Genomic DNA, 12007 nt, shown 5'->3' with positions numbered 1-12007 from the left:
CGTAGACCGAAGGCATAACCGAAATGAGACCGTCTGGTCTATGAGAGGTTTCCTGTTTGATTTCTCATCCACTGTCACCTCCGAACGGAGCAGCAGCACGAGAAAGTTTATCACAGGCATGCAAATAGTCCTGGGATTGGTTGGTTCCAGGAAAGAACCACTTGTCTGATTTCTTCGCTGGCCAGGAATTAATGGAAACATATGTCAGCCTTGGACAATCAAGGTGCGCCGCTCCGACGCCATTAATCTTCAAATGTAGCCATCGGAAGATTTAAGTCGATACTCTTTCTCATAGCTAGAGCAAAACAAACATTGCTATGAATCCATCCAGCATAAATCCACTCCGCGAGCAAACTTGAGTTCTGGAAGTTACAGGCTAGGGTCTGTTGTGTGGACAAATACAATGATATAGAGCGATAAGACAGGAAACTTCTCGCATGCCGAGAAGATGAATCAGTTTCCCGAAGCCAGCACTCCAGCTGCAGACACTGATACTCACAGCTCTGCTGCTACTACAGCTAACATCACACCGACTTGGCAAACAAAAAGTTTTAAAAATCGAATGTAATTCAACGTTACTGGACACAGTATTGCGACACCTGTGCCAGATTTACCATTTCTCGCTTCCATTGCCGCCCTTTCCCCATCCCCATTGCCCCTCCTCTCCTTCCTCTTTGCTTTGTCCTTTGCACGAGCACAAAATGGCTGGAATAATGTTGTGGGTCTCGGTACGAGCCACTTTGATTGTTTCCCATTTACAGAGCCATGGCTGTGTACAAACACAGAACAGACAGCTCGCGGACCTTAAAAAGATAATCACTGAATTATTGGATTAGAATCACTGACCATACCTTTACTTACCATTGCTTGTCACTGGTTGATTGGTGAGGTGCCTCAGCTGTAGACTGCAGACCAGTGGATCATCCTCATTCATTCATCCCTGTCAACACACACCGGCTCTTTGGAGTTAATAGGAGTCGTTATTAACAACAGATTGATTATTATTATTAACAAAATTGATTTGGGGCCAAATGGGGACTGGTAAGGCTTAATTTTTTTTTTTTACCACACACACTCAACTTAATGTTCGCATTAGGTCACCCAAATTTAGCTTTAGAGTTGTCAATTTCCATTCCACTCAGTGCCCATGTTGCAACCATCTGAGCATCCACGGGCATTTTGGGCTTAAAATGTGGTGTGTTCAGGCACATTGCTGGTGTATTGCTTGCTTGAGGCAGAGGAAAGTGTTTAGGCTTTTATCGACAAAAATCTGGTCCGAAGTCAATGGTGCAGTATTTTACTGTTATTTTAAGGGCACATTATCAAGATAGTAATTTGCACCTACATAGACGGGAGCACAACACGCGTGCGCTCTGCTTGTTACGCACACAGATGGTGTGACTGTGCACAAAGTGAGACTGTTTCCTCTGCAGAGACACACTCACTCTTACTGCCTGGCCAGTGCACCTGACATCTAAAGGGAACGGGAGATGGCACTCACAAAATTATTATAGGGGCACAACCCTTTTAAACATTGCACCTAATGTGGTGACCTTTGATGGACATACAGTAGAGACAGACTATAATGTCCTGTGAGCTTCCTATTTCGAAAAAACGGGTATATTCTGATTCATATTATAGGAAGCTGCAGCATATTTCAAAATGTCTCTATATTGTAAGTATCATTAGGTTTGTGCTCTACATGATTATTAAAAATAACATGACACTTGACACATCAGTCTGATGAGTTGATGAGGCTATATTTGGCCCCGTCCAGACATCACGTTCCTCTAAAATAAACACACCTCCCTGGATTCAGTTTATGACTATGAAGATGCTCCTTGAAACTTGAGGGTGTTTCGACAGTCTTTGCTCTCTAAACTCACATCCTTATCTGCTCAGTCGGATTCCAGGGAGAGTCCAGACAGACGGCGGAGGAATGTGTTTTGTCTAATAATTGAACCAAATCCTAAGAATAATGGTGATAGGTGACCCACCATTCGAGTGAGATATCTTGATCCCGTGCTCCTTGGTCCGGAGATACTGAAGCACTTGTGGCATGTTTTCATTGCCTGGATAAATATACCAGATTGTGATAAGGGCTTTAGTCTGGAATGAGTGCTCAAAGGTCTGTGTGTCAGTTTTCTGATTGAGCTCAGAGATTCACCATGGAGATAATTAGAAGCAGATTTCCCGCTTGTAAGAGCTTGTCGAGGTAGAAGTAGATAAAATGTGTGATCATGGCATCAATTGACTTTATGGTGCACATTTGATCAGATTTACAGTAAAAAAAATTGCACTCATGTTACCTGGCTTTTGTCAATATTTATCTCAGTGAATTTCTCTTTGACAGGGCAACAATTAATCGAATCATTGATTAGTGATCAACTACTAAATTAATTTCAGCCTCTTAAACGTGTATATTTTCTGATTTCTTTTCTTTTCAAAGAACGTGTTCTTTTCAAAGAACGTGATCTCTGGATGACAAAAAAGGACATGTTTCACCATTTTATGACATTTAATGGACCCGACAACTAATCGATTAATCAAGAAAATAATCGATAATCGTTAGTAGCAGCCCTACAGGGCAGTTGTTATATTCTTACCAGTTTATACTTTGTTCTGCCTACAATTAGAATGACCCAGATATAATTTCTTAGATCACTAATATATAAAAACTTACTTTCTCAGTGTAGAAGATATCTTGTGACCTCTGATGAAGAATATTGTTTCAGTGGCTAATTCTAGGTATCTGTAAATAATATGTTACCAAACAATAATAAATACTAATACTCTTTGGTAATGATTCTGATTGAAAGACAAATGTATTACATTTGCTGTGTTAGTATGTGACTGTGAGAGGGAAGCAATATTAATCTATTACTCATGCGGACTCTTCTCTAAACACTTGCACTCACGTGATCTTTGTCTCCTCCGAGGGAGATCTTTCATTAACCTCACTGTGATTTTATTAAATCGGTCGTGTTCATTCAATAGCTCCAGTGGGATGAACAACTGTCCTGAACTGGGACAGATTTGGAAAAAAGATTGTTCATAATTCCAAAATTTCATAAATGTGAGTCTCCTCTCTGGAGACAAAGGAGGATTCCTAAGATTTTTGGGGGCTTGTCTGATGACAGAGTTTAAAGTAAAGGACTAAAGCAAACTTTTGACTACGTCTGCTTTCAAGCCTGTTTGGAATGAATGCTCAGCTACATTTCAATATGCATTACTCATTGTTATACATTCATTTTTTATACTCTTTATATAGGAGTCAATCAGTTATTTTTTTTCCTGGAGAGTGTTGCAAAGAACACATGTTCTGTATAATACATACCAGACATGTACTGGGAGATGTGATGGGTTTGAGGCACAAAGCAAAAGTAGGAGCTCAGCTGTGCTGGCGCACTCTGCAGTATAGTTCAGGGTCTATATTTCATGGTGCTGTGTTCAACTCTTCAACTGAAACTGTTTTGTTTTTTTGTTGTTTTTGTTGTTTTTGATATTTCAGGGATCAAAGAGTATTGAAGCTGATGGAGATGAAGATGAGGAGGCAGAGGAGGATGGACTGATCCAGCCAGCTCAAGTGTTTGCACCGAAAAGTCTCATTCTAGTGTCCAGGCTGGATTATCCCGAAATCTTCAGGGTAATAAGATATGAACAAGATACGATTAAATGTTGATTTTTAAAAAAATGATGTCTTGTTCAGAAGGAATTCTTTGAAGTAGGTAAGTAATACAGTAAAATCACACTAACAGACTCACTTCAGTCATGCTATCCACAATAGTAGTTTCCGTGCTGTTACTAGGTGCTGGTAGATCGTCACAGACAAATCAAACTAATCATTCTTGTCTCCTGGAATCAAATGCAGATGATGATTTATAACGAGCTACAATAATTATGTGTATACAGAGTAGTTCATTCTCTGTATGTTTTACATGTCTCAGTTGTATTTCACTTGCTTGCCCTTGCAGGGATGCTTGGGTCTGATCTACACCGTGTACATCGACAGCCTGAATTTCCCTTTAGAGGGTCTGGTGGCCAACCTCTTCACATTCCAGGTTCCTGTCGCTGGTGGATCCCAGGTAAGTCTCACCTGAGGCACAGCCAAAGGACAGCAGTGTCGAGCAAAACATGTCGCTGCTCTGCTATTGGCCTCCAGATCCAGAGCAGACCAGGTGCTGGGATTGTTTGTGGAGGTGATGGATGAGGCTCGAACGTGCAGCTGCTAAAATAATTTATGTTTGCTGTGCAGCCAATCAGGAATGTCATGTTCAGATGATGCCAGAGATTGATGTCAAGCCATAGTAATTTTCAAATACATTTGTTATTTTTTCCGTCATGTTGCTCAGAGCAAAATACCTCAGCCTAGAGTAGACAGCAAAACCCTTAAACTGTGTTATTAGATATTTTGAGGAAAATATTCAAAATGCCTGGAAAACAAAAAGATGACAGTTGCTTGACATGACTCCCGGGGTCAGAACGTGTTTTTTTTTAAGAATGGCTAGTGTGGTGATGCCTGTTTCCTTTCAAGACACCACCTAAAGGTCTCAAACTTGCCTTTTAGTCAGAACCTCAGTAGAGAGGTACAAAAACTTAATGAATAGAATACCTGCGACACCTTTGATATTCCACTCAACTGAACAACTTTTCTTTAATTTTCTACTTTCTTCAGAGTTCACATTTCCGAGGACTTTGATTTTAAAAGCACAATTATTGCATTGCACCAGTTTAACTCAATTACCAGTGATGGCACATTGCAGAAGCAAATACACACAATGCAAATTATGTTTGCAAGGAGGAGCATGTGTCTTGTCTAATTGATACAGCCCCCATGCAACTTGGCTATAAATCGAAATGAATGGATGTCAGTTGCAGTGGCAGCTTGACCCCGGAGACACGATGGCCATAGAAAAGGTTTCCATGACAGTTTTCTGACCTTTCACTGCATTTGTTTTTCTTTACAGAAGCTGTTTAGCCTCGGAGCAGGAGACCGGCAGCTCATCCAGACGCCTCTGAACGACACATTGCCCGTCACATGCAAGAGTGTTGCTCTGCTCTTCCAGCAGCTGGGTGGGTCGAGGCATTTTGTTAACTACTGACTGGTAATCATGAGACAGGAAGGGACTTGAGTCAGGACATAATTTGGTAGTGACTGTATTACTTCATCTAAACTACAGCGTGTTTGTTATGTGCACGGCATGTTTGTGTTACTTATTTCTTTATTGACGTGGAGGAAGAATAGTTTCCTGCTGCCAGATGTCACGTTTACACAATACTCCTTTTTGGTTTTAGGATATTTTATAGTTTTTGTGTTGCTGGTTGTTTTAATCTGAGAGCAGACACTCAAAGAACATTTCTATTCATAGTTGAATTGGTAAAGCAGCTTAATGCGACATGTTCTACATTCATTTATTGTTGATCTTCGTCAGGTTTTCTGAGGCTCCATTCTACTTTGCTAATCACACGGTGATAAACTACTGTAACGTAGCACTTTTACAATCAGGTACTTTTGCAGTAAGCCCATAAGAACATGGATTCATTCTGCACGAAATGTGTCTGAGGCTAGATTATGTGGTTTTCACTGTGTCCCATCAGGGTTTCTGTAAGTTTGTCTGGGCGAGAATGTGCACGTGATGAAGATTTGATGCAGTTTGGCGGTTTCCCGTTTCTACATTGTTTGCACAAGATGTTCAGAACACAAACTATTTGTACAGTCAAAATGTGCTTTGTCAAAGATACAACATGCCTGATTCACTATGACTCACACTGTAAATAGTGCAGTTCAACTGTGGACCATCACTTCCCTCATCTGAAAATGACGGTTTGGTATAAACGATGAAAGTAGACATTTTTAATAATGTATTATTCCGGAACAATGAGTTCACTTTTAGGAACCCGAGGCATCCCGAGAGAAATTTAATATAATTCACCTGAAATGCAATTTGTAATGGAAAGTTGGCACCCATTGAGCCACGTTTGATTAGAAGAATGTGCTTCAAAACAGAGTGGATTAACACCATCCTCCTTTTGTTAGGAGAACATGCACATGGGGGGTACTTACACGATATACATGTGATGAGGGTCATGTGGAAGTCAAGCATTTGTAGCCAATCTGGATACACAAAACAAAACAATCTCGACTTAATACCCAACGGTGGTCGGTCAGTCTTGATAAGCTGGTTTCCATTAATCAGTCCAGCACATAATGTGAACAGCTCTGTAACATAAGTGTAAAGTCTTGTTGAGCTCAAGTCTGACTTGCTTTAATTGGTCATCGTAGGGCAGAGCAATTTGACAGCATTTGCTCAAAACATGCACTATCTCAGGTTAATCAATTCAATTCAATTTCAATTTCAATTCAAAGAGCTTTATTGGCATGAAAGTTTCAACAACAGTGTTGCCAAAGCATCAAAATAAAATTGAACGAACATTCGGACAGAACACAAAAACAGGAACACGAATATCAACACAACATTTAGATTGATTTATATGAATTATATATACAGTATATACACTGTGTGAGTGAGTGAGTGTGAGAGTGCGTGCGTGTCGTTCATTCAATTGCGCTCAGGTTGTGGCATGTTGATACATATTGTGTAGCAACATTTGCTCTATCTCCTCCCATGAGTATTTTTAGTTTTGAGACGTCATTTAGCCCTTTGAAATCTGACGGCACAGAGTTGAACTTGTTAAAATAAATGTTCCTCGTTTCATTGAATGTTCTACAATGTAGGATAAACTGCATCTCTGTCTCAACCTCAGCTGTCGAACAGGGACCACATGTCCTGTTTTCTTTTGGTTGCCATGATTTTTTGTGACTTCCCATTTCGATTGTTTCAGTTTGTGGTAACTGAGCCTGTACCTGGTTAGGATCCGTCTCTGCTTTCTATCTCTGACAGTAGAGAGATATTCTGCAAATTCATAATCTCTTTTTAGGGCCAGATAACATTCTAATCTACTTTGGCTTTTAGTTTCTTCTATCCAATGTTAAATCTATCATTGGATCATAGCCATGTAATGCCTGAGTCCTTCTTCTGATCATACAAGTGTTAGGTTATCTGTCTGTTGTCAGTCCTCCCGCTGCTGTACCAATAAATAGCCAGATTCTTGTGATATAATAGCATGCGTTAGCTGCATCTGCCTTCAGGCTATACAAATGATTGACAGACCCAGTCTCAGGTAATCATTCCTCTTTCCCTTACAACCGATTTTTATGCTGACAAGAGGGTAAATATCACAAGTCAGCTGATCGGCCACACTCTCCGAGAACAAGTGCCTCCTCTCCAGCGATTAGGTCATCCTTGTCCATGTAGGGACCTGGTTGGTTGCTGTGCAGACGGGCAGGTCGGCACATCATTGTGTGTGCACAGTTCGCCGGAGTCACCAGAGAGGAATGTGTGTTGAACACGTCACACTGGACAGGAAGTACATTCCGCGGGGCGAGATAAAACGGGGCCATCAACAGCCCTGCTGTTTGTTGTTTGTTAGTGTTTGTCCGGAGCTGTTGCGTTTTATCAGGGGGGTCGGAAATGTGTTGCTGTTTCCACAAGATAAGTGAACACCTGAACCTGAGGTGTGATTGTGCAGCCTGAGCCTCAGTGACGTGGCCAAGTGCCGCAACACCAAGGCACCCTAGTGTGCATCTCTTTTAATAAAAGATGCCTCTTTTTTTTTAACTATGTCTACTAGTATGTCTGAATAAAATTAATGAACACATATTTTGTTGAGGTCCGTGTTTCCTGTTTATCACTGAAGCGCTCCACTGAGGCGGCCACACATCCAGACCCAGCGCCCCCAGCGGCGCGGATATGTCTGCCAGTGTTCCTTTCTCCTTATCACTCCGACGTGTGATGAATTGCTCTGTCAGTTGCTTGATAGGAAACAATAACAGGAACTGTAAACTTAGAATTCTTCCTGATTGTCACATCAGTATTGAAAATATTATTTATACTGCGTGGGAGTGTGTAATTTCCTTTGTTTTTCACAGATGAGCTTTCCCTTAGGTTTGTATTCAGTGTTGAACATAAACTGTACCATTCGGTTGTGGATATTTTTGTCCTCATGAGCCATTTACGTGGCTTTACGTGGTGGTGGACATCTCGCAGTTGTTTTCATCGACTCCTCAGCTCTTTTATTTTAGTTAATTTAGTTAATTTATTGTAGTTAATACAATCAACTTTTACTTAAATGACTACCATTCCCGTATCTGCCTTCCCGCCTTCATGTATTGGCAGTTCTCATTCACCAAAGAAAAAAACAAACTCTACCCGCACAATTTATTCAAAATTCCAGTGACGCGACATACTATGTGATGTTCGCTTAAAAAGTGAGATGGTGCATTTTTTAATAATCCAGTATCCAGACATTGTTGTCCAGTGTGTAAGTAGCACTACAACCTCCTGTAGTAATACCGGTGGGGTTGATCTGCACAGCACTTCCAAAATCACAAAAAAAATCCATAGAAAAATGTAGGTTTTAAATTGCAGTAATCAGTCTTGAAGCTGTTATGGTGTATGCAAAGAACCCCCAAATGGATATTGTTTATTCTAATCTGTTTTCAAGGTTAGAAATTCCTCCACAAGGAAGGATGACTGACCTGGAACAATGTGGCCGTCGCATTCCAACAACATTCCTCATTAAATTTGTCCTCTCTTGTTTTCTCATTCCAGGAATCCAAAATGTTCTAAGCCTGTTTTGCGCGGTCCTGACGGAACACAAGGTTTTGTTCCACTCCACCAGTTACCAGAGGCTCGGAGAGGCGAGCCGCGCCCTGGAGGCCCTCATGTTTCCTCTTAAATACAGGTGAGCGTGAGTTCGAGCCCAGTGGCCACCTTTTGCCGCAGTTATATCTTTCATGAATGATCTGACTGATAATTAACCTTGTGTGTCTGTTTATGTTTGTAACTTTAAAGGATTTTTCCGCTGATTCTTTTCAGAATTCACTTCTCTTTTTTTTTTTTTTTGTGCATTAAAAAATAAGTGCATTACACATAACCATTTGCAAATGAATGCAAGGCACTGTTAAAAAAAATTCACTGTTTTCTTTTGGGGCCAATTCCTCCTATAAGATAATTTGGCAAACCAATCTACTATTAAGACTTAAATATGATAAAAAGATAGTAATTCCTGATGATTGTTTTTCAACATTTTGTTATGCATATAGATAACATTCTGTGAAAGTGGCAAAAGTCGCTCTCATTGTAATTTATATGAGAGTTAGAGTAAGTTTTTCAATGTCGCCCTGTCCTAGTTGCTGGTATTTGACCATAATGTAAAATTTCCAAAACTTGTAAATGATGTAAAGGTGTCACCATAGAGTCCCACGCGGTTACTAACTTTCCTGCTTTCCTATTACTTCATGTGATTTCACTCATTTCAGCTTCAATTTAATAATAAAATACATTTCAGACTCTCACTTGCCCAGGCACCTTGTATTCTTACTTCTCTGTCCTCTGAGCTCTGAACTGAACAAATTCTGTGTTAATGTCCTCACATGTTCAGTTACCCGTACATCCCAATTCTACCTTCGCGGCTGCTGGAGGTTCTGAGCTCTCCCACTCCCTTCATCATCGGCGTGCACTCCATGTTTCAGAGTGAAATCCAAGATCTGGTGAGTATAGATGTGTGCGCCGAACCTTAGGATCATAAATTGTGCTACCAAAGACCTTGGTGTGAATTATGCACAAATATTGGATTTTGTTTTGACATTCTAAATGTGATCATGCATCGGGAAATTTTAGGATTTGCTTTTCCTACTAACTGCAAACAAACCACCTGACCTATCTGTGTTCTATGTGTGCTCACCAGTTGGATGTTATTATTGCTGACCTGGATGGAGGAACAATAAAGATTCCTGAGTGCATCCACTTGTCTCTGCTGCCTGAACCTCTGTTACACCAAACGCAGACCTCTTTGTCCCTGGTAAACAAAAAACACTCACTCACACATACGCAAACACATATTTCATAAAAGTATGATGACTGTAGAAGTGAGCAAGCGAAAAGGAATTAATGTGAGAAGTCATTCAACTTTAAATACTAAATTTTTAAAAATCACAGTATGACCTTGTTTAGCATCTGTACATGTGTGTAGGTCCACAATTCACACAGACAAACACATACATATACAAGTGCAGTGACTGCTGATTAAATTCCTGCCCTTGCTTTACTCACTTTATTCAGTTATGTAACACATGTTCTGATATCATGAATTATCTGGTTATTCATACGACACAAGGAATGTTGAATTATGTTGCTGATGCAGTTATGTGGTATGCTGACAAATAAACCGGGAGATAAATACATTTTTCTTAGGTCCTGCACCCCGACCTCGAGATAGCAGACAATGCGTTCCCTCCTCCTCGCACTGCGCCCTCCAACCTCAAGCTGTTGGTAAGTCGGCATCGCTGTAACATGCCCCCCTCCTCCCACATGAGAAGGACACGTTGACCTTCATCAAAAACATTTTTAAAAATTCTTATCGCTAAATGGTTACAGTCAGTGACTGTGACCCATTACCCTCAAGATAAATAACAAGTATTTTGCATAATTAACTTATTAGAATGCAACTGTGGCATAGATGTTTGATGGCCTGGTGCGTGTGTGCGTGTGTTCCAGGATAAGGAGGTGAGGGCCGTCTTTCTCAGGCTGTTTGCACAACTCTTCCAGGGCTACAGGTCTTGCCTGCAGCTCATCCGCATCCATTCTGAACCTGTGATTCATTTTCACAAGGTAAGATAACGACATAGTACAAATCTCACTGTTGAAAGACAGATTTTGTAGAAACCCTATTTTCCAACACGTGACCTCAGATTAAACTCCTTAGCAGTCGCCCTTCAGCAAACACATTGTTCTGTAAATCTGCCAAGAATGTTTTAGTCCAGCGGTGCATGTGGAATTACATGTAAATACCTGACAGATACACCTGTCAGGGGTGTATAGAGAAAGTGTTTGTGTGTGCGTGTGTGAGTGTGCATGTTGTTTTTAAATGTGTTGTGGAGGCGCCACGACGACTCTGTGATGCTATCCGTCTGTTTATCCAAGCTTCGGACACAGTCCCGTAACCTTGGGCATAGCCCGGCAATGAGCCATGTGAAACGTATTAGGTTTACATTTTTTGATCTGTGCTGGGGATTTTGTTTGTTCGTGTCTGTATTGTCTCCTTGGTAACCTCCCGGCACATCATCCTTAAAGTACCCCACATGGATCACATTATAAACAAACACTCTGCTCAGTCGCTGAGTGGAGTCAGCTTGAGTGAACTGTGTTTTATCTCTTCTCCCCACAAACACAAATAATTGTGCATAAAGTAAATTAAATTCGTTTGCATTTAGTCATTTGTTGCGAGATTTATTTCCCCTTTGTCCACATGCTGTAGAATCCATGATTTCAGCAATAACAGATGCCACTCTCAGGCCCCCTTGTAGAGAATTCTTTTGTAGATTTTGTAATCTAATTCTAAAAATGGCTGTAATCACTGTGCTTGTTTTTCAGCCTACAGTACATCCACATGAACAAGATTGCATTGCTCCCACCTGTGTGCCATTGTAACTGCTCTAATTCTGACATTATGCAGACTGCCTTCCTGGGTCAGCGAGGCCTCATTGAGAATGATTTCCTGACCAAGGTTTTGGATGGCATGGCCTTCGCTGGCTTTGTCTCAGAGAGAGGTCCGCCTTACAGAGCCTGTGATCTCTTTGATGAGGTACTGTACCATGATGCTCCACTTAAAGCCGAACTTAGTCATCACCCTTGAAGTGGGGAAGTTCATGTACAAAGTGACCAAGAAACAGTTTTAAATGCAGTCTAGTCACATACGGTCACATCTGTTCAATTTGTTAATGTGATCAGTATCAGGACATGTTTAAGTTCATAATAAGGTCATTATGACCAGGTCTGTGTATTGATTGGTTCGAGCCTCAGTTATTGAGCAACAGTGCAGTTAATACATCTGGGTTATCATCCATTAAACTAGTCTAACTTTAATTGCAGACATGATCACTCGA

The 12007-nt window shown here is 40.8% G+C and overlaps 1 protein-coding gene across 2 annotated transcripts in view; it reads left to right on the top strand.

Annotated features, from left to right (window-relative positions):
• The window catches only part of sbf2 (SET binding factor 2), an 81279-nt gene that overhangs the window by 30674 nt on the left and 38598 nt on the right, over positions 1-12007 (top strand). For both annotated transcript variants that reach the window (XM_035627956.2, XM_035627955.2), the window contains exons 4-12: positions 3512-3646; positions 3975-4085; positions 4968-5073; positions 8673-8805; positions 9505-9613; positions 9811-9924; positions 10317-10394; positions 10620-10733; positions 11578-11706. In XM_035627956.2, coding sequence (XP_035483849.2) covers positions 3512-3646; positions 3975-4085; positions 4968-5073; positions 8673-8805; positions 9505-9613; positions 9811-9924; positions 10317-10394; positions 10620-10733; positions 11578-11706 — 1029 coding nt within the window. The remainder of the gene's footprint in view (positions 1-3511; positions 3647-3974; positions 4086-4967; positions 5074-8672; positions 8806-9504; positions 9614-9810; positions 9925-10316; positions 10395-10619; positions 10734-11577; positions 11707-12007) is intronic.

This window comes from Scophthalmus maximus, chromosome 4 (genome assembly GCF_022379125.1).
Source record: "Scophthalmus maximus strain ysfricsl-2021 chromosome 4, ASM2237912v1, whole genome shotgun sequence".
NCBI classification, from domain to species: domain Eukaryota; kingdom Metazoa; phylum Chordata; class Actinopteri; order Pleuronectiformes; family Scophthalmidae; genus Scophthalmus; species Scophthalmus maximus.
The sequence above is the reverse complement of the archived record's forward strand: the minus strand, read 5'-3'. Positions and strand labels throughout refer to the sequence as shown.